At 36.5% G+C, this 23,955-nt stretch overlaps 3 protein-coding genes across 8 annotated transcripts; 2 read left to right on the top strand and 1 right to left on the bottom strand.

Annotated features, from left to right (window-relative positions):
* Positions 1-1,514: 1,514 nt before the first annotated feature.
* LOC112292541 (uncharacterized) lies at positions 1,515-4,925 on the top strand. 3 transcript variants are annotated; one of them, XM_090256261.1, is made up of 4 exons: positions 1,515-1,757; positions 1,935-3,739; positions 3,850-4,194; positions 4,313-4,925. In XM_090256261.1, the coding sequence occupies exons 2-4, from the start codon at positions 2,929-2,931 to the stop codon at positions 4,564-4,566; spliced, it is 1,410 nt and encodes a 469-aa protein (XP_090112387.1). In that variant the 5' UTR covers positions 1,515-1,757; positions 1,935-2,928; the 3' UTR covers positions 4,567-4,925. The 3 variants fall into 3 exon arrangements, with proteins under 3 accessions (XP_090112387.1, XP_024396889.1, XP_090112388.1); XM_024541121.3 differs by having other exon boundaries at positions 1,612-1,757; positions 2,681-3,739; XM_090256262.1 differs by lacking the exon at positions 1,515-1,757 and having other exon boundaries at positions 1,806-3,739; positions 4,297-4,594.
* A 508-nt stretch (positions 4,926-5,433) lies between these two features.
* LOC112292542 (uncharacterized) lies at positions 5,434-8,460 on the top strand. The gene is made up of 4 exons (XM_024541122.3): positions 5,434-6,090; positions 6,873-7,036; positions 7,228-7,624; positions 7,887-8,460. The coding sequence occupies exons 1-4, from the start codon at positions 5,674-5,676 to the stop codon at positions 8,085-8,087; spliced, it is 1,179 nt and encodes a 392-aa protein (XP_024396890.1). The 5' UTR covers positions 5,434-5,673; the 3' UTR covers positions 8,088-8,460.
* A 1,182-nt stretch (positions 8,461-9,642) lies between these two features.
* LOC112292540 (acyl-lipid (8-3)-desaturase) lies at positions 9,643-16,540 on the bottom strand. Of its 4 annotated transcripts, none has more exons than XM_073539145.2 (16): positions 16,416-16,540; positions 16,058-16,172; positions 15,023-15,238; positions 14,595-14,687; positions 14,227-14,380; positions 13,498-13,681; positions 13,153-13,222; positions 12,785-12,858; positions 12,500-12,567; positions 12,158-12,249; positions 11,702-11,846; positions 11,426-11,539; positions 10,995-11,066; positions 10,681-10,791; positions 10,330-10,415; positions 9,643-10,116 (listed from the first exon to the last, which is right to left on the bottom strand). In XM_073539145.2, the coding sequence occupies exons 3-15, from the start codon at positions 15,211-15,213 to the stop codon at positions 10,341-10,343; spliced, it is 1,443 nt and encodes a 480-aa protein (XP_073395246.1). In that variant the 5' UTR covers positions 15,214-15,238; positions 16,058-16,172; positions 16,416-16,540; the 3' UTR covers positions 9,643-10,116; positions 10,330-10,340. The 4 variants fall into 4 exon arrangements, with proteins under 4 accessions (XP_073395246.1, XP_073395247.1, XP_024396887.1 ...); XM_073539146.2 differs by having other exon boundaries at positions 16,058-16,149; XM_024541119.3 differs by having other exon boundaries at positions 16,452-16,540.
* Between the last annotated feature and the right edge of the window lie 7,415 nt (positions 16,541-23,955).

Here is a 23,955-nt window from a genome sequence, read left to right as displayed (position 1 = left end):
TTCAAGACTTTTTAGTCTTCTTGTTTTTGGCAATAGCCATTCTAATTCAATATTATATCATTTTTGAATGACTTTCTAATTCCTTTCAATAACATAAGAGTGTATTAAGGATTTTCTTTCTTCAAGATTCATGTCTTTGACATCTTGTAAACACAAATCCTTTCAAAGCATTTATAAGTTTTGTCTTATAGGTTTTAAGTTACTATTTCATAGTCTTATGATTAAGATGAAAGCATCTTTGACTTAAAGAATTGATTAACTATGTAATTTCATGATAATTTGTCATTTTAGTCTATGATGCAATTTCAATCTTTATTGGCAAAGAAATATCAAATCTGATATCAAAGTATTACTTATCTTCAAGGTAAGAGATAATGTTGAAAAAGTCATTATTGGCCTTGTTATAGACTACTTTCTTTAGTGTTATAAGAGTTGATATGGTGAGGTACAAATGAATGATGTATTAAAGTTATAAAATCATAATTGTAATATTAGTTATTCAAAACAGATAGATAGAATCACCAATAAAGAACATAAAAAATAATGATGTTTGTTAGAATGATGATAGAACAAGGTTACAACATTGGTTTGATGTCTTTAAAAAATATCAAGTATTGCTTATATATCTTATATTTAGTACTAAAAATATTTTCTTCATTCAAATCATTAATCTAAAGTAAATATTATAAATCCTAGTATAATCTTTTAGAATGATAATAGAAAATATGCCTTTTCATGATTGGCTATATAGCAAACCTTCCAGCTATTGATAACATTATCACTCATATAACATTCTTGATATCACATTTCTTGTTTTTATGGTTGTTATGCATATCTTTTTGGAAAAAAAGAGAGAATGTTTATCAAACAATACAAATATATTGCAAGAATATTTTGAAGGTAAGAATCCAAACACAATAGAATGAACAAGAAGTTCACTTTAGTAATACAAAGAGGGTTTGATCAATGCTTGATGTTAAGGTTAAATGAGCAATGGTGTCTAGAAAGTGAAAGAAGACAATGAAAAGAAATACAATGACAACTTTGCCAAAATTGTTTTGAATATACAAAGAAAGGAATGGAATAAAAAAATCATAAATTTCAGCTAATATTTTCATGGGTTTATGTTACAAAAATTATGTTTAGAACTTATAATATTTAAAATGAAGTAGGATATATCATAGCATATCAATAATATACCTAAGGTGTTAGAAATTGGTCTTTCAAACTAGCAAGGACTTATATTAAATGTGGACCAGTATTGATATGAGTAGTGATCTATAAAAATTTGGAACTTATATGATTTTGGGATTTAAAAATTTGACCCCCCTATTATTATCATTTAATGTGTGTATATATATACAATAGAGTAGCTATTGGAATGCCTTGCAACCACGATCCCAGACTTGGGAACAGAGGGAACTGCATGCGCACGTAGGAACGCGGACACCCAGGAGAGGCCACGACCGACAAAGCAAACGCTGCTCGCCTCGATTACGACCCACCCTCAGCGTCGCCTCCCTCCCTCGCTTCGGCACCAACGTTGCCCAGCATTGGTAATGACTTGCCCCGAGATTCGGAACTGGATTATGACTGCCCACATCTCAATCGAGTTTCGGCTTGTGGGTTTCGAAGCACGGGGCCCAATTCACGAAGTCGACGGCTGACACAGTTAGGCCAGCGCCACTACAAGTCCTTGCACGGATCGTCACAGGCACCTTCCACACGAGCTTCGTCTTCATGGCCCGCGTCGATCAGTACCTTCCTCACACTCTCTCTCCCTCCCTCCCTGTGTTGCGATCTGTGGCTTTGTTTCCTGTTGGTTTGGGTGCGCTAGCTTCGTAGCATGTCAACATTGCGTGCGCGTGGAAGCTCCGAATCGTTGAAGTTGCTCTTCCTGATGTCCACGCGTGCTCTCTGTCCTTCTCCTGCAGATGCTCTCGCTGCGGATTGCCTTGCACAGGAGAAGCGGATCCCTGCCCTTGCTGCCGATTTCACTCACTTGTCCGCGCTGAGGGGTAGTGCTCTGTATGGACGATAGACGCGAAGATGTGTGTGTGTGTGGGTGGGGTAGAGAGAGAAAGAAAGAGGGTGAAAGAGCGAGACAGAAATTTGTTGGATTTTGAAGGGAGAGTGGCGGTCTGCTAGTCTTGGCCTATTTGTGTGATTCTGTCCCGATGTCGTAGCAGGGGAGTCAGGGAGCGTGGGTATGGGATGTAGAAATTGTAGAAATAGCGGCCTTGATGACTCGCCCATGTGCTTCTCCGCTTCTTTGTGGAGTGTCGCTTCCTGATTCCTTTTTGGTCATTGTGTAAAAAGTTTTTACGGGATTATAATTGGGGCAAATTCCATTGCTAGTGACTTTGCGTGCTCAACACCTGGAAATCTTGTTTCCACAGCTGTTGAATGCAGACTTTGTGAAAACCACATCGTGTCGTCTAGTCGATGAAGAAATTACAGTGTGTATATGTGGGGTTTTGTATTGAACGATCAGTTAGGTTTGACGGGGTTCTTGACGTGCTTACCTGCAGAATTAAGCCTTGCAAAGCATCTTCAAATGTGGATCTTGTTGTAAACCATGAAGGTTCTCAGACTCACACATTTTTGTCTGGTTAACTGGATATGCGCTTCTGCGTGACAGTCACTTATTCTGGAGGTGTTGCCGACTCTGATTTTGTAGGAGAACGTCTAGCATGACGAGACCCTTGTCATAATGTGCTTTGTAGTCAACGTGGCGGTGGACGGTACTCCAGGTTGAAGAGGGCTTGGTGTACATCGTATCTTCTGATCCTGTCATCTTTCTCGAGCAATGTAGATGTTTTCGGCGCTTAATTTTAATTGACCCCTCAGCAGAAGGATAATCATTCCGCTCTAGTGCACACTGCACAGGGTCAATTCTATACGAAGTGAAAGAAAAATTCGATCCTCATGTCGTTCAATTCAAGATCTCTTTCCCGGATCATCTCCGTCCCGGGCCAGCGAACGTCAGGATCGGAAATCTACGAGAACAGCAGCAGTGAGCAGATTGCCAGGTTCAACTTCCATGAAAACGAACCACCTCGGTTCCACTTTCCCGGAGCAGTGAGGAAATTTGCCTACAGGTTCGATGGCAATGGCAAATTCTTCAAGAAAACATGGGACTTGATGATGGAGGTATCTGAAGGCTTTTGCTGGTACCATGTGGAGCTTCCAAGGTCAAGCCAGAAATTGTCCATGTCCGCAGAGTATCTCATAGACGTCCTGTGCCCTCCTCTTAAACTTCAAGAAATTCTCGCCCTTGTGAGCAGTGGTCCCTTTTGTGGCACAGTCGATGGCGCTTTGGTGTTTAGGGTGAATTCAGCCGGCCCTTGCGCAAGTAAGTTCACGCAAAGAATTTCTGCCTTGGTCACTGACAAAAGAGTGATCAGCGTCTCGCTTGGTCGTGTGTCGAGGTTGGATTTCTCAATAGCCTCCGCTCGCTCGCTGTTGTCTGAGGTGCCATTGATTGAACCCAAGGAGCAGAGCTGTGGGGAAGGTTTAAGCTACATCGGGACTACAAAGTCTGGGGGTGTTGTCATCCAAGAGCACGTGCTGGAGTTTTTGTTGAGCAGGAATACCTTTGAGGAGGCGGAGAATGCTATTCCTAGAGGGTTGGGTAATTTATTGGTGCATATCATTGACACTCATGTGGACCAGCTACACGAGATTGTGCTGCAGCTGGAGAGTCAATTGGACGAAGTTGAACGAGACTTGGACATAGGTGGGTACTTGCTTCTGCTTATTTTGATCGTAAGGTATTCTTAAATACGAACAAGTAAACAGTATGTAGGTCTGTAGGTAACTGATTTATTTGTCATTGCTCTGCTGTAGGTGTGGGTGCGACGAAGAAGCAGATGTTGGACGACAGGCGATTTCCCAAGATGCACTTGAACCTGCAAAGGCTGTTACAGGTGATAGCCCATGGTGACCAAGTGTTTCCCAGAGTGAAGGATAAATGCGCTGGGAAACCTTGGTGCTCCTCTGAAGATTTGGCCATGCTTGAGGCATTAGTGGGGCGATTACGCAAGCTGAAAGGGAATGCGGGTTTCATTGTGAGTCGGATAACAGCCATCCAAGCTGGACTCGATAGCTGGCAAGCAGAACAGATCAACCGCAAGCTGTACTACTTATCATTTCTGTCTATGTTGTTTCTTCCGCTCTCAATCGTCACCGGAGGTTAGTGTTGAACTCCCAACTTGAACCCTAGCGTGTATTAGCTCTCATTTGAAGGCTTCAGTTATTAGCTACCTGAGGAACCTTTATACTTACGAGCTTCAGTTCTGCCCTGTTGAAGCATTCGGGATGAACGTGGGAGGAGTACCGTGGACAACGCAGACAAATCCAAAGAACATACATGGATTCCGCAACATCATGTTTATATGTGCTGCTATTGTAATTATTTTGCTGCTGATCTTTGGAGCTGTGCCCTTATACAACTACCTCGTTACCGGTAGCCGTCAAGGGACAAGGGATAGGCGACTTCGGTTGCAGAAGTCCATTCGATACCGAAGTGGCAATCAGCGGCACCCTGTTTATCTTCCTCTTTAAGCCATTCCTTCACATTGTTGTAGATTTATGAATTCTTGTCGAGCTACAGTTCTTCGAACCATTGCAGGACATGACTATGATGAATATCATCAAAATCAATCCAGTGGAAAGCAAACCCCAGTTCTTTTTCTTTTCTCTTTTTTTTTAGCTTTTGTTTGTGAATTGTTCACTTGTGATAGTTTTCGATGGAATTGTAATGTTACCAGGAGTGAAAAGCTTCAAATATGGTACCAGAGCAAGTACTAGGGATTATTAATGATAGCCTTGCGGATGTGCACTTACGCTGTTATTAGTCTTATAGTTGCAACACATTTTGCTGTGCTAATTCAACCCAGTTACCAATTATGGATTCCAATCAAGTTTCCTTAGTAACCCTCAAAGTAGTATCATGTGAACGATGCCAATGCGCCTGTTTGGGTCTAATATGATGTTTGCTTTATGGATAGCGCTGATATCAATTGCAATAGAACAAACGTACCATCTATCTCCAAACAAAACGAAGATGGACAGCTGTTCGTGTTCGTGTATGAAAGCCATGGATTGTATCATCAACACCTAGTTTTTTGCAATACAATTTGTGGAAGTTGGTCGTGTGAAAATCCAGATTACCTCAGCTTTAAACTCACAAATTCTATCAGGAACTTAGCAAACCTACAGAACAGTAGATAAACTTCACAACCACAACAGCACGATCTCAACGCTTTGGTCTTTGGAAGGAAAAGTGAACGATGAGACGTTATTGTGTGAGCAAGTTCACGGGGATCATTTCTTTCTGAGCATTACTTTTATCTTTATCTTTAGGGCTTGGGGTTCGTCCTGCCTCATTACAATCAAATGTGGACCAGTATGCAGGGCACTGTTTCACAAGCTTGCGTTGGATTTGTGTGGTAACTCGGCCATGAAGACTGGAGCTGAACTGAAGTCAAGCGAAGTTTCGATGTTCTGTAGATATTAAATTATGCTATTGTAGGATTGCTGGTGTTGCCGGATCGCCCTCTTGGTATTGCAAGCATGGAAAAAGAGTTTTTTCATGGTGCAGTGTGAGATTCAAGGCGCAGCTAGGAATCGGCATTGAGGATCAGGATTCTGGGTTTTGAATTCGGCGTCATGTTTCAGGGCGTGCACATGAGGCGGTGCGAGGTCTGGGCGAGTCCATCACATGCTACGCAAATTTGTACTAACAGTCTTGGGAGACGCTCGCCATCGCGACTCGCTGTCCTCTGTAGATTGAGGGGTTTAGGTCGTTTGTGCCAGTGCACTGACGCCATGGTAGTGATTTGTCCTCTATCGGATATTTCATTGAAGATATCTTGCAATGAATCGCTTCAGTCTTCGAGATTCACGAGTAGAGTTTGGGGTAAGATTGGCATGAAGCAATCGAACGGCAGGACTCGGGATGTGTGTGTTGTGAATGCTACACGGCGGAACGTAGAGGAGTCGAGAACTGCATCTGTGAATGATGAGACTAGTGAAGGTTTGCGAGAAGAGATGTTGGTGTCGTCATTAGTGGATGAAGCCCCACAGGTAGAGATCATCCTTTACTCTAACTTCTGAATATGGGCACACGCAATTGTGCTATATCCTGTAGGACTCTACTGATACGTGAATTCTACCTCAAAGTTTTAAGAAACGGATCTTTCTGCCGACAATTGCACCTGAGTCTTCGGAATTGGGGTGAGGTGTGAGAGCCACCAACGCATCTTCCATGTTAAATCGATCTCGATTTCTCGCACGCATCTTCGGTCGCGTGTGCAATGTTTGGCCGATTCTCTTGTCGCTATATTAGGTGTGGGGTTCATGCTAACTGGCAGTTTTACCATCCTCTCTTCTTTACATTGTTTGAAAGACTTGCAGAAGCCTCTTTATACCCTCGTGATTCTTAAAATCTGGCTCTACCCTTGTAGGGTTTCTTATAATTTTGCATGATTTGAGCATCTGTAAGTGGGATGCGTAGGAGCGAAAGGTAAACATGCCTTGTCACTATGTGGATTTATAATATTCTATTAAGAGTACGTACCAGTATCACTTGTTGCTCTGGATCCCAGGAACTTGAACGGGCATGAGTTTTTGAGCTGGAGACATCACATTGAGGCATTTGATTACTATCGAATGTACTTTTTGAAGGCTAAGCAGCTCACTGCATGCACCATTCTATGATTTGAGCGTTTTGTGGGCTTTGTTTATGTCGAATTGGAATCGTATCCCATGCAATGTACCTCTTTACATTTGTAAGGCTTTCTATTTCTTTGAATTTGTACTTGTTATTGAACACGAAATTAGATCCATAAGTCTATCTTCTTGTGCAGATCGGGAGGGGCGTGCCAATGAATCTTGCGGCAAGAGTTGGTGTCACCGCAGCAGTCGTCATGATGGCGATTCTTGGGTTTGTGGCGAAACCCCGGAACGAGAATGGTGGAGGTTCTGTCTCAGATCTCATCAAGAGGGGTCAGCTGCGATCTGACAGGGGCGAGTATGTCTCAACCTTGTGCTTTATTTGGCATACATAAGCTGTAATTTGTTTTCAATTTGAAGATTGTGGTGCTATACTGAGTTTTCCAGAGCACGTGCTCAGCAAGTAGTTTTCTTTTGCTAGCTACTGGTCATGTAGTTCTTCGTTCCGCATTGTATTTGTATCCAAATTCTGTTGATGATTGAGTGCAGTGGCAAGGCGCTGAAGTACGAGGACCCCTTCAATAACCCTTTTATTGGTGGAAAGTCGGAGAAAGAGAATTCTTTAGTGAAAATGTACGGTAGACTTTTCAGGGTAGCTCCTATAAAACTGACCGACGAGAAAAGAGTGATTCATCAGAACAGGCGTGTACAAGCTTACAGGTGGAAGCGACCTGTTGTTTTCTTGAGTGAAGGAGAACCTGTTCCAGAAGGAGTGGATCCCGAAGAAGTTCGATGGATACCAACAAACCATCCCTTCGCAACAACTGCTAACTATATCGATGAAGACTTGGCGCAACAGAACGTCATGCAAGTTAGGGGAGTGCCCTCTCGTCTGAAAGCTGAACACGAGGCACTCCGGAAGAAGATGATGGAAGCTGCAAGCAAGGTAAGACATACTACTCGGTATCCGTCAGAAGAAAATTATGAACTTTGTAAATGTGTGCTAGTTCCACAACCCACTCCTTAGAAGATTGAAGTTTCTAGTTTGGATAGTTCAGCTTTCAACCTGACTACTACCATAGGTTTCACATCTTTCTTGGAATTTGAGACTATAGATTGGTAGAGTGTGAAATACTACTGGATGGTGGTCTCAATTACAGTCTTTCCGTATTCATCCACCCAATGCTCTTGATTTATTCTTTTTGCAGGAGCCAGCGTTCAAACTACCTGACAGCTCTGTGGATCAATGGGGGTCTCCTCCAAGTGCTGGTGAAGTGAGTGATAGCGAAATCGAAGGAGAACGGGGGGAGACACGGCGACTGGATCGCAGAAGGTCGCCCTCTGGTACAAACGGATCTCCTCGTCTGCGCAATATAGATGGATCGGACCTCTTAAATGAGCCCCAGTAATGTTTCCATGAAGGGCAACGCGAACAATAGAAGCTCAAATTTGTTGCACACATGGAACAAATGCTCCCATTCCGAGCTGAAGAATTGCACCTGTTTCTAAACACCTTGGACACATAATTCAAAGGCATCTTCTCACAGGAATATCTCTGGATTGGCAAACAAATGTTGTGGGAGACGAGTGAGAAGACTCTGTGGATAGTTTTTATCTCTGAAAGTGGTGCTAGATGCCCCTCCCAGAGGTCATATTTTAGTTGGCTTCAAGGATGGTTAAGTTAATGAAAATGCTAGTTCTTGAGAAGTGTACCATATTCTGTAGGGTTGCAATAAGTTTTGGTTTGATTATAAATAAACCCAACAAGTATTCGAAGGTGGATATTGGTAGCAGGATTGATTCAGCATTTATCCATGTTTCTTGATGTCCACAAGTAATTGACATTCCATCATATGTTTCGCAAAAACTAAGGAAATTTTATATCATAAGATTTTGACTGTTTGGATGCATTCAAATAATATTAATGGAATTGTTTGTGATAACACGCCTATTAACCAGTGCTAATCAAAAAAACACATATGGTTGAGGATTGCAACGAAATGAATTGTAACAATAATTTAAAATTTGGTGCAAATTGTACCTATGTATTAGTTGGATCAATTGATTTACAATGAAAATGTCGTTTTACTTATATTTTATTTCTGCAAATAAAATAAGTGTTATTAGCACATGACAGGATTATATTTTCAGAATTGATTTTTAGTTTTGTACGATGCAAAACAGTACTTGTGCACGAGGGAGAATCAAGGGACAAAAATAAGGATATAGGACTTGTAAAGCACATCATTATATTTGATATGCTACTGTTAAAAAAAAACACCGATTACTAATTCAAATTCTTCTACATACATTTTTTTTTAGAACACTCAACTGTAGTAGCACACAATATTGATATACAAAAAAGTTCCTATTCATTTTTATGCTCTTAAATATAGTAAATGGTGTCGTTCAAATTATTTGAACGAAAGTAGTCCTGTCAAATTATTATTTTTCTTATCAAAATATTGACGTACTTATTACTCAAGTATCGTTATACAGAGGGAAATTACTAATTTAAAAGGTATAAGGTAAATACTTCTAAATTGTATCTTTCTGCGTGTGAGATTTATCAAATTTATTTGTTCATACAATATTATAAATAAGTGCTTTATGTTATTTGAACGTCAATTACACAAATTAGAAGTTTCCAAATTTTCTTCATACTTATTATATGTAATTTAGCTGTGAATTAGAAGTGGGCAGATAATAATGACAATAGCATTTTATTCATTGTCGAACTATAATGATAATTATATCATGATGAAAACGACTATTTCAAAAAGATATAGGGCAATAAATTACTATCTATAGCGATTATTTACAACAATTACGAGTGAGCTGTTGTTTGATTGTGCTCTTACGGGGGAAGCACAAGATCTTGGCTAGTTCAACATCAATTTGTTACCATTCCTTGTATTGACTGAACCCCCTACCAGTTAAAACACTAATCAAAGGCAACAGACCTAAATAACAATAGTCACTTAATTCAAATTGATCAGTTAGATTGCCTACAAAATGATTGATGCTCAGGCCTCCAATACTGATAATATTCACCAAGTACTAGTGAGAGGCATAGGTTTCACAATAGCCTGTAGCAAGCTTAATTGCATTGAAATTTTAGATATGGGACTACCTTAAGAATTAGTTGTGAATGCTCTACGCTAATTCTTAACTTATTGCCTCGGATTTCAGGGTTGAAGATCCTGTGTAAGAGCTACTTGACAAAACCAAACTTTGGAAATTCTGAGATTCTGACAAGGTGAACGTATTATTAGAATTTCTAGCAATGTTGTACAACGTAAATTGTCTTCAGCTTCTCAGGCCAGGTCAACTTTCAGGACACTACAGAATGTCAAAAGCCGTTGCAAGAAGTCTCATACCTTCTGAACAAAAACTGATGTACACCCACTGTGCGAGGGCACGCGTAATGCTGATATCCTGGAACATAGTTACAAGAGTTAGTCAAGTCCAGCTCAAAGTGTAGTTGTGTGTCAAAAATGTGGACGTGATGGAGTTAGATATTGAGAGTTTTTGTTATGTAACTATCATCACTTGCCATCTGCGGCATGATAAAGATTCCAAATAGCTTTAATCTGAAGTCAATCAGCAGTAGCAACCATACTGAATTCAGAGTCTCACTTATTTACTTGCCTGATGGGTGTTCAGCCATCGAGCCGAAACTCTGTCAATCCAACCTTTTTCAAATGCGCAAAGTGGGCTCTCAACGCAGTCCAAAACTATAATGAAAAATAAAAAGGAAAAACTCAGATGATATGCAGAATCTTCCACATCGGTAAGCTCAGTTTCCAATTTCAAAACTCAGTAACCCCTAACAAAAATAGATTTTCCAACTGTAAGAAATTGTACTCAACTCTGGCTAACACAAGTCAGACCCCACATGTATCTTCACTAAAAACGCATGTTGACAACACAATATATCGTATAGATATATCTAGGTTTCACTATGGAATTAAGAGCTTCAAGCTGAGAGGGAATGCTTACAGTTGGGTAGGCTACATAAGGCACATCGAATTCCTTGCACGTCTTCTCGACAATAGGCTGAATGGCTGGATAATGAACATGGCACACTCCTGGAAACAGATGATGCTCAATCTACAAACCCACGAAAGAAATGGTATAAATTTTAGAACTATAAAGAGAGATAATACAAACAAAATCTCAGAAAACGAGGCGTTTCTATAGAAATTTCACAACCACTGAAGTGTAAAGTGCGGAACAGAAAAATTCTAGGTGTCCAATAAATATAGACTGTCGAGAATTGTGGAGCTGGCGTAAGGAAATGAAGAAACAAATACTTGGTTGTTTAATCCTCCAGAGACATGACCCCAGAACCATGAGCGTGGACTGAAATCCGTAGTTGTTGCAACCTGCAACAACAAGTGGGGAATATCATAATCCCGTACAACAATATGCACGGAAAATATCATACAGACCATCACAAACTATAATTGCAAGTAACAGTAATAAATAAATAATTAGCTTCCGATCAAGATATGCCATTCATTTGTTCCAACGCACCAAAAAAGTGAACTTTCGTTAGCTAGCCTAGGCTTCAAAATGAAAAACGTCACGAACTACTCACTGCTATTAAGCGAGCAATACTCAATACATTAGACTGAGAGGCAAATCAAGTCCATGGGTATGGTGACAGAAGACGGAATATTCCGGATCCATGCACAAAAGTGATGTCAAGACGCAGACATGAGTAATACGCATTCAATGATACCTGCATTGCAGCCCATCCTCCCTTCACCTTCCCACCTTCTGGTGTAGGAAATGCAACATCATCCACGACATGTGCTACTTGAAAAAGAAAAGCTAACATCCAACCTGTAATGAGCTGCGACAAACAATCGGATCATTAGTACAAGACACAATATAAGGGCCACGCATTACCAGCTATTGCACGTGTACTTTTTTAGGTGTTCTCTTTCAGGTGTGTCCTTTACGAGGTAAAAAGGAAGACAATAGGAAGACCTTACGAAACTTTCTGATCATATACCTGAGAAGCCACATATAGTGCCAAGAAAGTTCCTCCGGAGTGAACACCGTACACAGATGGCAACACGAACATGTAGAACGCATATAGCAGCTTTCCCTGAAAGAAGATGTTGAACTCCAGGGGGGTCATTTTCGCCACCTTGACACTGCCACAGAATTAGACAAAAAATCAGATATATAAGTTAAATTTATAAAAAATTCTTCCGGAGAAGGTTACTAATCTGGATTATGTTTCAGGTACAGGATGACCACCAATCCTCGTAGTATGGACTCTGGGAGCATATGTAACGAATTGGGAGTGAAGTATTTTTTGAGGAAGAATTTTATTTCAGATAAGCGTCATTCTGTAACATAGTATAATAGATAAGCACACAATGAATTTGGCAATACAATTCGAAAACTATGAAAACGTGCAAGAGAAAACTTTTGTGAACCTGAGTAGGCGCAGGATACTTACGGGCCAATTGATCCTGTGAAGTACGCAAGGAAATCATCTAGAAAAATACTCTTAAGAGCTAGAGTTCCATATAATACTGCCAGGTAGATATGCTGCAAAGGGAAACATCCGCCAATGAGCAATCTACTCACAGATAACAATCCAGGTTTTCACTGGTAGCGATTATCCGCCAAATTTGAAGGGTGACCAGAAAAAACATAGACTCTAACAAAGATCAAGAGAGCATAATATCACGTTCAGAAAGACACTAATGCACAAACAATGACCTCCATCGGTAATGAGAACATGATGAAGTGACAGAAAGACTCGAGTAAATGCCATTAACATTGAAGTAATCAATACCTGATACGCATGATACCATTGTCTTGGTTGTGTGGTCGCAACCCTCCTGACATCTGGATCTTTCACACCTGTTTGGAAAATTGATAACAGCAGAGAGTTGAGTAATAACATCCTTTTTGCGAGGACAAGTGTACAAAAAACCACTTCTTGAAATAATTGTATGATGGCAGCAGCATCAACAGATTCTGTGACGTTGAACTTGTACAGGGACAATGGGATCCAAGAAGCGTATAGTGAGGCAGAAACTATAAAACAGGGTGGCATAAAAGATGTAACAAAACATACGAATATCAGGATCGTAGTTGTCCACATTTGTAAACGAGTGATGTCCCACAACGTGTTGCTGTCTCCACATGAAGCTGCAACTCATGCACACATTTATGCATTCAGACTACCATGACATTTAGCAGGCAACTGCCGTGCTAACGAGTAATAGGTGATGTGGTAAAAAATGATTAGGGTAGTGCAATTATGACCTAAACGTTCCATCATCTAAATTAAGTACATGATTAATAACCAAGATAACTGAAATATAAGCGAGCAACACCCAAGCATCTGCTTAAAAGACAAATACCCTGCATTATCCCACCCTGCACATGAATTCAATTCCACCATAAGAATTCCACCTAAGCTACGTAGGGTTCTAATTTTACCTACTGGCTCCGACTAGATCTAGGGAGGCTCCCATGATATATCCAAAGCCACGCCATTTAGTGTATGAACCTGCCAGTTTGACAAAATCATCACCAGTAATCAATAGCCGACTCAATGACAGCATCCAAGCTATATGTCACGTCTGACATCAATTTATGCATTTGTTGAAAAGTATAACTAAAAGAATCCGTCGCTCACGGACGGGTCCCGACTCCAAAACATAGTGTCATTAATCAGATAAGCCGATGCAGCCGCAAGAGCAACAAGAGTAAAAGAACCGAGGATTAAGTTGACACATGGGTTCGGATTGATGTCACTTCAGAAAAGGAGGAAGTTGAGCCTACCATGATTTCCATCATGTTGAATCGACACGCCGACTTCCGCTGCGAAGAACCCCATCCACAATGCGAAAAACAAAGAAACAAGGACACTTGAAGACCAGAAGAACGCTAAATAGTAACTGGCGAAATATCCCCCAAGAATGAACAATGACTTCAGGATCATATGTGGATGAATTTGGGGGTTTATCTGCAGAGACAGAAAACATCATTTATTGCAAGTTCACTGCGATTAATCCTAAGCTAAGTCGTGAATCGGAACAAGTAAACCCCTCTAAGCCTCTAACTCATACAGGCCCGTGTCTAAAAAAAGGCACTATATTATCTCTCCATATCCTACCGCCAGAGGGAAAGCTCTCCCAGGATTGTGATAACCACATGAGAGCTACATTCAAATGAAGATTTATTTTTTTTAAAAGGTAATGTCTACCTAGCGACTTGTGGGATTTCGAAATGACTTCAACAGCAGAACTGATCAGATGTTCATAACCAACTTCCGAACTCTCATTGTAGTAAACATAATTAAGTTTTTTTTAGCAATACTAAATAAATGACCAAAAAAAATTAAACCACCATTTACCAAGATTCTTCTGAATCTGATACAAAAACACGACGCGGCCAGTAAGATGGAACACCTTTGATGAGAAGTTCTGAAGTCATCACAATGTAGCATTAAGAGCACTACCAAGTTCCCTACCTCGCTTAAACCACAAATAGAAGGTTCCTAGTTCAAACCTTGTTACTCTTGAAATAAGATTCAACTCGTTGCTTCACAACCAAATAGAAATCTTCATTTTCGGCATCTGCATACTCCAGAGTTGCTTTCTTAAACTTGTCATCACCAGCAGACGGTACTAATTCCCCAATACAGTACTTCGCGAGCATTTTCCTGCATTAATCATTGTTTTAAGCATCGGAAAACTAATGTTACCAAAACAACACACTAAAGTACTTCCTAGTGCAGAGAAGTCCTTCAACTGCATACTTAGTGATTATGTGAAGTCCTGCAGCATTAAAGAGGCACAAGCCCCCAAAGATGCATGGAAGACTGTCAGGCACAAGATTATCAACTTGTAGTTAATGAGTGTAAATTGCATGTGCACCTGACATAAAGGGGGTGATAGGAATCGAAAAGCTGAGTGGAATCCTGCCCTGCTTTTACGTGGATGAGACTGCCCCCCGGATGATTGGGAATCCTAACACAGCAAACGAATGAATAGTGTGAGTCAGCTTTTACTGGCCAGAATACTTTGACAAAGCCGCCCATAGCATCATAGAAAGAACTGCATCCCTATTTAACTGAATCATAGGACAACAAGGGGAGAAAGATCAGAGCCGTAACACTAAAAACTTCCCAAATCATCCTTAATTTGGACTACTCAAAACAATTCTTCTCCGATGACCATTGTCAACCTACAAATCAAACTTTTGAACATATATAAATCAAACTTTCACATATATAAATCAAGTCCATGAATTCCGAACTCCGCAACTTTCATCACAGTCCAAAGACAAATCACATGAATCTCACCAGCTTGTGACATCGTAGACTTTGCCCCATATCACCAACCAACAATCTGCTGGGGTGTTGTGGCGGCTGACATCTTCAAGGGTGTACTTCTTCAAAGTTTGCTCTTGTTCGGGACCCTTTGAATTCGACGTTCGTAGCCTCAATTCGTCAGAAGGCACGAGCCCAGCAGTATCCGCAGAGTGGGGCGCCATTGCACCCAGTTGCTTCGTCCCAGCCCTACATAATAACCAAATACTTCAGTTCGACATTGACATCCGCATCCACACAGAAGCAACCAAAAAAAAATCCTCGCCATTGATGCCTTGCATACAGCAGAATGTTAATGCCTCAGTGGTGCTATTTGTGTAAAAAGAACAATTAAGAATTCGCTATCACGGATACTTTCCGAATTGCATGAGAGAGAGACGGCATGAACTGCATGCAAGAACAGAATGACACCAGAGCAAGTCTACAGAGGCTTCGATAAAGACCTAAGTTACTCCTACAAAGCCAGCATCAATGCATGATTGTGAGGTTCGGTAGTGTCTGCCACAATGGCAAGACCTGATCAGTAACTCTAGCAGATCAATATGGGTTTTTCTAGTGTGAACATGAATCACAACAGATACTTATACCCTGAAAAAGATCCTTCAATAATCTTAGCCCACTATCTCGATTCCAAAACGTGGGGAGATGACAAGGCGGCCAAAGAGCCAACGACAATGGTCACACAACAGAAACTACACTTCCTTCAGACACTACTGCTGTCTACGCAAAGAACCTAATAACTACGTAAAAAAATCACATTAAAATGGGAACAAAATAGATCATTAGTGTTCACTGCCGGAATCTGGAAATAGTAAATGGCGTCACATGGCATTCTGCATTGCTGAAAACCAGACAGTATGTAGACACGACCAACACAATCCACACGACTAGCACTCATTCCACTCGTGTCCCCACATCCGGGTCAAAACAATGAAAGAAAAGACTAGCAATCGACAAGCAACTCCAACCAAGCAATCTTACCAACCGAGATCAGTGCCTCAAACTAACCTCGAAATTTCCTACCCTCTTCCCTCCCTGGAAGACGGAATGCCGCGGTCGCTGCACCAGCACACGTCCTTCTCCGTCACCGCCTCACCCACCTGGCCACGGCCACCAATGGCGACTACAATCTCATCACCACCACATCCCAAACCACCTCAATAAACCTCAACACACAACGCACACCCCATCAAACCCAACAACCAAAACCTGAATCACGACCAGCAGAGGCAAACGCGATGGTGGACACCCCAACTGCAGAACTCAAAAATCTCCCGAAAACTACAAACACCACAAGTCTAACTCGCGACTATCAAAAGGCAACACTACACCCACGAGGCCGACCCACAGCGATCCAGAGACGCACATTCAAAGCACGACGAGAGCAAGAATGGGTGCGCACCGAGGCAAGGAGACCTCGAGGGGCGACAATGCAGGGGGGTTGGAAAGTGAAGCAAGGAATTGAGCAACAATGCAGCGGAGAAACAAAACCAGTGCAACACTCCAGGATAAGTTGGCCGAGAGGGGAAGATAGGTCACGGTCACGAAGGAGAAGCCCAAGCGAAGGAAGATCCACCCGTGTGGCGTCCACTGGTCGGCGGATGTTCGGGAGTCTGACTGGCACGGTTTTAGAAACGAGAGTGGGAGGTCGCAAAAAAAGAGGTTCGGCACTTGACGGAGAGAACGAAGCAACAGGGTGGGGCCCTGCCCAACCTTCAGCCCGTCGTTGTGTCCCATCTTCTGCCTTACAATGAATGCCGAAATATCGGGCCGGGCAAAATATCCCCCACACACCCCCACCAGAGCAGTGAGTCAGTCGCTCTTTCACTGCATGGGGTCGGTCGGAAGGTCGGAAGGTCGGTAGGTCAGTCGGTTGGTCTGTGATACGACGGGTGATGCGGATCGCTTGGGGGTTGCAAGCTTTTCGGCTTTATTGATGGTCTTTAAAAGCTGCGAAATCACTTTAAAGTATCGATTTCGGTGCATGCGACAATAGTGAACAAAGTGATGATACTTTAATAATTTTACTTTTATAATTTTACCTTGTAATTGTCACACGCATGTAAGTTGATTTTCACATGCCATATTGTGTTTTTTATGTACATTTATCAGAATTCATTCTTTAACTTATATTTTTCAGATACACAAAGGAGAAAGAAAATAAAATAAAAATAAAAATAGTTGAGGCAATTGTTTGGAAAATGTTTCATTGAAAAGAAGAGTAGTTCTTTTTGAGCAGAAAGGAGCACGACCCTTCATTCTCATTGAGCCATGGGTTTCATCTTTTCGGCACTTCCACCAATCCCGATGATCTTACATTACCATATAATATTTTTTATATATTTTTATAAAATAATAATAAAAGATATAATTCTGATTCTTCGGAATCTTCCATGAAGAGGCCAGAGTTGAAGCCCCACCTTTTTTCATTATTCTGCAATTGGTCAAGAGAAATCAAAATGGGTTTTATAGAACTTCAAAATCTTCTCAAGAGTTTTTATAGAACTTCAAAATTTTTGCATGTAGTTCTTGATGTAGTTTTATTCTTATATGTTGTTAAGTGCATTCATGGTCTAGGAAGTTGTGAAACACCTTAAAATAATGTTTTAAAATACTAGTATTGTATTTCTTTGCTGAGCTACATCATTGATGCACTAACATTGTGCTTTTATGTGCTAAATTTCTTAAGGGATTTTTTTATAGTGATAAGAGAATTTTTGCAAGATTAAAAGTTTTTTTGTAAAAGTTGATAGTAATTAAAAAATGAAATCACTAATTTATTTACAAAGAAAGAAATTTGGATTTTTAAAACAACTTCTTAATTTTGATTTCGATAGCTCTATCTAGTTTATTATATTATATTTTATTTTCTTTAATACACCTCTTTCTTAGATATGACTTTAAGTAAAGGTGAAGGCTTGAGAGTGCTTGAGAAATTTAGAGGAGAAAACTTCTATTAGTGGAAGAAAAAAATTGAACTTTTATTGGCTTCATTAAACCTTTGAAATATTATTGATGAAAGTGAAGAGCCTCCAAGAAACAATAAAAATTTCAAAATAAAAAAAGAGTACAAACATTGTGAAAAGAAGGTTTTTAAGTTGATTGCAACAAATCTTGATGATGCCAATTTTTCACATATAATTGCTTGCCATAGACTAATGAAAGCATAAAAGACTCTTGGCAATATTTATGAGAGTAGAAACCTTGCTAACATTCTATGAACAATAAAGAAGACCTTCACAATAAACATGGAAGAAATAAATGACCTCATGGTTCATATTAACAACACAAAATTACTTCCAAATGAACTAGTAGTTGTTGACAAATCAGTTGATAATAAGGACATTATGTTGATATTGCTCATTAATCTTCCAAAATCCTAGAGCTATCTCATTGTGGCATTGGAATCTATTAACATAAAAGAGATTACCATGAATTATGTAATATCAAGACTAGGTCCATGAAGTGACTAAGAAGAAAGAAAAAGAGCTTCAAATCAATGATTTGGCTCTATTTTCAAGACAAGGCAAAAGTAGCTATTTTCATCAACGTGATAATTCAAAAAATAATATAAAAAACTATAATATATATATATATATATATATATATAAATTATGTTATTTTTTAAAAAATAAATATTATTCCAAAAAAAATATATAGAAAATGAAAATAATATTTATGAAAACTTTGATAGAAATGACTATACTTTCATAACAAATAAAAGAGCTTTCATAGCTATCATGTCTAAGTGGATTATAGATTTTGGTGCTACTATGTACATGATATCATATAAGTATTTATTTGATATATATATATATATATATATATATATATATAGTTATTTTAATAACAAAAGTTTGATAAAAAGACAATGGTATCGTATAAGCTATTGGAATAGACTCTATTATAGTGGAGATTGTAGTGAAGGACCAAATCAAGAAGATCAAATTGAAAGAAGACTTGTATGTGATAAAGATGAAGAAGAATCTCTTTTAAGTGAACAAACTTTTATCATATGATTATAAGGTTTAATTTGATATAAATGTATGTTTTATGAAGATATTGAATAAACCACTTGCAAAGAAGTAATGTGAGTGCAAGATGAAATTATTACATATGAATAATAGAAGTCAATATATATCAAAGCATTTTGATGGATTCTTGAAGATTCAAGGTATTGCAAGATAAATCTCTATTCTTTACACTCTACAATAAAATAAAGTTGTTAAAAGAGTAAATTGTACCATTGTGGAGATATCAAGGAATATGTTTTCTGTACAAAACTTTGGGCATAAATATTGAATAAAAGCCATGATTATTGTAATATATATAAGAAATAGATATCTTATAAGTGTATTCAAATCAATGACTCCACAAAAAATTTAGAGTAGCAGGAAACCTTGTATTTCATATATTAAAGTTTTTAGATATATTGCTTATGCCAAGGTATCAGATTATATGAAGTCCAAACTTAATGCAAAAGATACAAAATATATGTTTGTTGGATTATATAAAGGTATTAGGGCATATAAGCTAATGTATTTAGAAACTAAGAAGATCATCAAGAATTGTGATGTAGATTATTTGAAATATAAGAGTACTTGTGAGCACTTAGAGATGTATCCAAGAAAGAATAATGATATATTTGAAGATACACGTTCAATTCTAATAAAGAAAGAAAAAATAATAATGACAATAAAGATAGTAGAAATACAAATCAAGATAGAGAATCAATGAAGGTAGATCAAAGTATGTCTATAATTGCTAAAACCAACAATGAAGACAATCAAGATATTAAAGATGATAATGATAAAGAGTATCAACCACTAAATGTAAAGAGCCAAGTTTTAATAGAGAACAAATTTGCAAAAGACCGTGGAGTGTATGAAGGTGAATCTTCATTAAGTGTAAAGAAATATCCTTTGAGAGATAGAAAATAACTTGGTGAATAGTGGAAGAACCATATCCTATCCCAAGTAAGTAAAAAATATGCCAAAATTATATTTTTTGTTGATTCATTGAATTTGTGTAATGCAATAAAGTCTATAGATGCAATGAAGTGAATAAATGCCATAGAAGAGAGTAAAAATCATTCATGGACAATGAAACATAGAAATTGATTCAACTTCTAACAAATCAATCTTCAATTACTTGTAAATAAGTATTGAAAATCAAAAAGAATATAATAGACATTGTTATAAGATACAAGACTAAATTGGTTGTTAAAAACTATTTACAAGATACATGTATTAATTTCAATGAGATATTTACTTCCATGGCCAAATTCACTGCTATTAAAATTATTGTAACAATTACGGTTATAATAGACTTGAAGATACATTAAATGAATGAAAAGATATATTTTAAAAATAGAAACTTGAATTAAAACATTTACATGAATCAACCTCAAAGATTTGTTAAAGAAAAAAACATCTTATTTATAACTTGAAGAAATCCTTTTATAAAGTCAAACAATTAACAATAATATGGTATCAACATATTGATACATTTTTTGTGAATGAATGATTTATAAGAAGTAATGTTGATTATTCCATGTATGTAATGCAATCAAATGAATTCATATTAATTTTTATCTTTTATGTTGATGATTTGATCATCTTAACTAATATATTAAAGATGATGGATTTATTGAAGGCAAAGTTAAAGAGTATGAGATGAGTGATTTGAGAGAGCTTTATTACTATTTAGAAGTAGAGTTTATTAAAGATTGTGCTAAAAAGACCATTATGATAAGCCAAAGTAAGTACATTGAAGAAGTATTGAAACAATTCAATATGGTGGACTATAAGTCTATTGGAACACCTTTGGAAGCCAATTTGAAGTTGATGAAACTCACAGATGAGGAGTTTATTGAAGTTGAAGGTCAAATAAAAGGTATTTCGTACAAAGCAGTAGTAGGCTTATTTATATATCTAATGGTTGATACAAGGGTGGATTTTGTATATTCAATGAGTGTTGTAAGCTAACACATATTAAAGATGAGACAAATCCATTGAACAACTATAAAAAAAATCATGAAGTACTTAAAACATACTTTGTATTTCAAATTGTGCCTTGAAGATAATAAAATTATTTTACATAGTTATTATGATGTAGATTGGGTTGGAGATACAAATGATAAAAAATCAACAATGAAGTATGTGTTCTTTATTAAAATAGGAGTTATTTCATGAAATTACAAGAAACAACTGAAAATTGCAAGGTTAATAATAGAGACAAAGTACATGGTAGCAAGTCATGATTTAATAGAGGCAATATGGCTAAGACAACTTTTGAAAGATATTGAAGTAGTACAAATAGAAATAATTCCAATGGAGTGTGACAATTAAGAATGACTTGTATTTGCAAAGAATCCAAAGCATCATTCAAGCACATTGACATTCAATATCAATTTATAAGAGAGAAGATTGAAATAGGAATGATTGATATAAAATATTATATAATAAAAGACATGCTTCCTGATTTGTTAAAAAAGACATTAGTAAAGGATAGACATCACATATTAACAAAGGCACTAGGATTGAAAGCCTTTGATCAACAATAAAATAGGAGTATTAAAATAATTAATTAAAAATAAAATAGAATAAATTACTTTATATAAGATATTATCTTAGATAAGTTGTTAATAGTAAAAAGATTGCCTCATGCTATATAAAAGGCTAAGAGAAAAGATAGATGAATACATAAAGAATATTAAGGATATATAAAATATCATAAAACCATATTTTTGTAATAGATAAGATATCAATCGATAGTCTTCGTAGAATGTTGAATAGATGTATTCATCAACAGATGGAATTTGGCCATTAAGGCAACAACCACCACCTATAAGTAACAAGTAATGGAAGTGAGAGTCATCTTATTCCATACTTTCTATGTGTGCAACCTTACTAATACTATATATTGTAACTTCAAAGTTATTTTTTTTCAATACTATAGACATTTGTTTTATTTAGGATTAAATATCTGTAATTTTATATTTTTTCATAAAAATGAATTTGGTTTTATATAAATTATTTATTTGGCATAACTTGTACATAAAATATGAAAAAATTAATAGAAATCCATACTATTGGCCATATTTTTATGTTGATTTTAATATAATAAGTTGATTTTTGTACAATATATTATTTTATAATGAAGAATAATATTAATGATAATAATACTAATATGGAAGGATAAGAGAGAATTAGTAGCTTTTGAAAATTTTATCAATATTAGTAGATAAAAAAAAAGTAATTACACAATAAATTAAGATGACTAAATTATGTGATGACAATTGAAAAGAGACATTATAGCAATTACACTATGCTTGTTCCTACTTAATATTTTGTTTGTATGATTTTGTATACAAAATTATAATACATGTTGAATTTTAAAATACATGCATGTGTGTACCCTAAGGTGTATAAATCCACCATTACTTTAACTTTTATCCACCACAATTCTTCCAATTTTGTAACTACTTGAAGGTTTGATTTTGTAGCATGATATTTGAAACAACCATATCATCTTCCATTACTTCATTTCTCACTTCATTTCTTCTAAAGTATCCCATTTAAATAAAAGATGTATAGACCTTGTAAACTTGATTAGGTCTAAGGTTTTTAAGCAATTAAAAGCTATTCACTATTATCAAAATTAAAAGAAAATTAAATAAAAATATATTCTTCTTAGTTTTTTGTTTTTCTTTAGAAAATTTAAGATTGAGTTTGAAAAAGAATTCTTCAATAAGTTAAATAGTTTATAAATAAAATATATGATTCATATCATGCTTATTATTCTAATACCAAAATTATATTTATACTTGTCAATGTATATTATATGGTTCCATATTATCTCAATCTTCAATTTTTTTGTCCATTCAAAATTTTGTTAAATTTTTGAAAAATTAACGCAAATAAAAATATGCTTCATTATTTTTATCACTCATTAATATCAAATAAAAAATAAAAATTTGTTATCTTTTGCAAGGTGTGTATGTAAAGGATGTCTACACAATAAGGTGAAGGTGTCTATCAAGCAATTTCTTATATTTATGTTTACATACACATATATACATATGTACCAATAATTTTTTAAATTAAAGTATTGATCTTCAACATAAATTAAATTTTAAAATATTTAATTTTTTAATAATTAAAAAATAAATTAAAAAATAAAAACTACAAATAAAATTATTTTGTGTGATAAATAACTAGCTTTTATTAATTTAACCAATAAAAAATAATAAAATTATAATTTTTTTAATTAAAATTAATAAAAATTAAATATGCAACATCATAACATATTAAAAATTTATATTGTAAAAATTATTCAAAGACTATGTTGCAAATCTATTCTCAATCAAGGTCATCTTATTCAACACATTTTTCTTGTCCAAATCTTTACTTGTCTATTTAAAGATATAAAACAGATTCCTATTAATCTTATTATATTAATTTATTATCATTTCTTTTCAAATGTTTAAACAATATTTCAAATCAATTTTTTTTCAAGATAAGAAAATTAGATTTAACCAAAAATTATTTTAGTAGTTGCTAAAGCCACTATATTAGTAGTAAATACATTCCTATCATTACAATCTAAATAAATGACATATCCATCTAAATAAATAAATATATATATATATATATATTGAGTAAATAATAGAAAATCAATCTCATCATAAAAAATATATATTATCTTAATTTTTTTGCATTATTTATTTTTTTACAATATATAAATAATTAATATATTAAAAGTTTTATAATAATTACATTACTTAATTTTAAAGTAACTTAATTCTAAACTGGTTGTAAATATTCAATATTTACAGGTTTTAGAGTAGTAATATTTAAATTTAAATTATTTTTTATATTTAATATATATATATATATATATCT

The sequence above is a fragment of the Physcomitrium patens genome, chromosome 15 (assembly GCF_059467195.1).
Source record: "Physcomitrium patens ecotype Gransden chromosome 15, ASM5946719v1, whole genome shotgun sequence".
NCBI classification, from domain to species: Eukaryota; Viridiplantae; Streptophyta; class Bryopsida; order Funariales; family Funariaceae; genus Physcomitrium; species Physcomitrium patens.
Note: the sequence above shows the minus strand (reverse complement) of the source record. Positions and strands in the feature narration are given on the sequence as shown.

Coding starts and splice junctions, on each gene's coding strand:
- LOC112292541 (XM_090256261.1), top strand. CDS start 2,929: ATGTCGTTCAATTCAAGATCTCTTTCCCGGATCATCTCCGTCCCGGGC. Junction 3,740..3,849: donor TGAACGAGACTTGGACATAG/GTGGGTACTTGC, acceptor GCTCTGCTGTAG/GTGTGGGTGCGACGAAGAAG. Junction 4,195..4,312: donor GCTCTCAATCGTCACCGGAG/GTTAGTGTTGAA, acceptor GCCCTGTTGAAG/CATTCGGGATGAACGTGGGA.
- LOC112292540 (XM_073539145.2), bottom strand. CDS start 15,213: ATGGCGCCCCACTCTGCGGATACTGCTGGGCTCGTGCCTTCTGACGAA. Junction 12,859..13,152: donor GATCTAGTCGGAGCCAGTAG/GTAAAATTAGAA, acceptor CATGAGTTGCAG/CTTCATGTGGAGACAGCAAC. Junction 10,416..10,680: donor CTTATGTAGCCTACCCAACT/GTAAGCATTCCC, acceptor TTTTCATTATAG/TTTTGGACTGCGTTGAGAGC.
- LOC112292542 (XM_024541122.3), top strand. CDS start 5,674: ATGTTTCAGGGCGTGCACATGAGGCGGTGCGAGGTCTGGGCGAGTCCA. Junction 7,037..7,227: donor CTGCGATCTGACAGGGGCGA/GTATGTCTCAAC, acceptor GATTGAGTGCAG/TGGCAAGGCGCTGAAGTACG. Junction 7,625..7,886: donor TGATGGAAGCTGCAAGCAAG/GTAAGACATACT, acceptor TTCTTTTTGCAG/GAGCCAGCGTTCAAACTACC.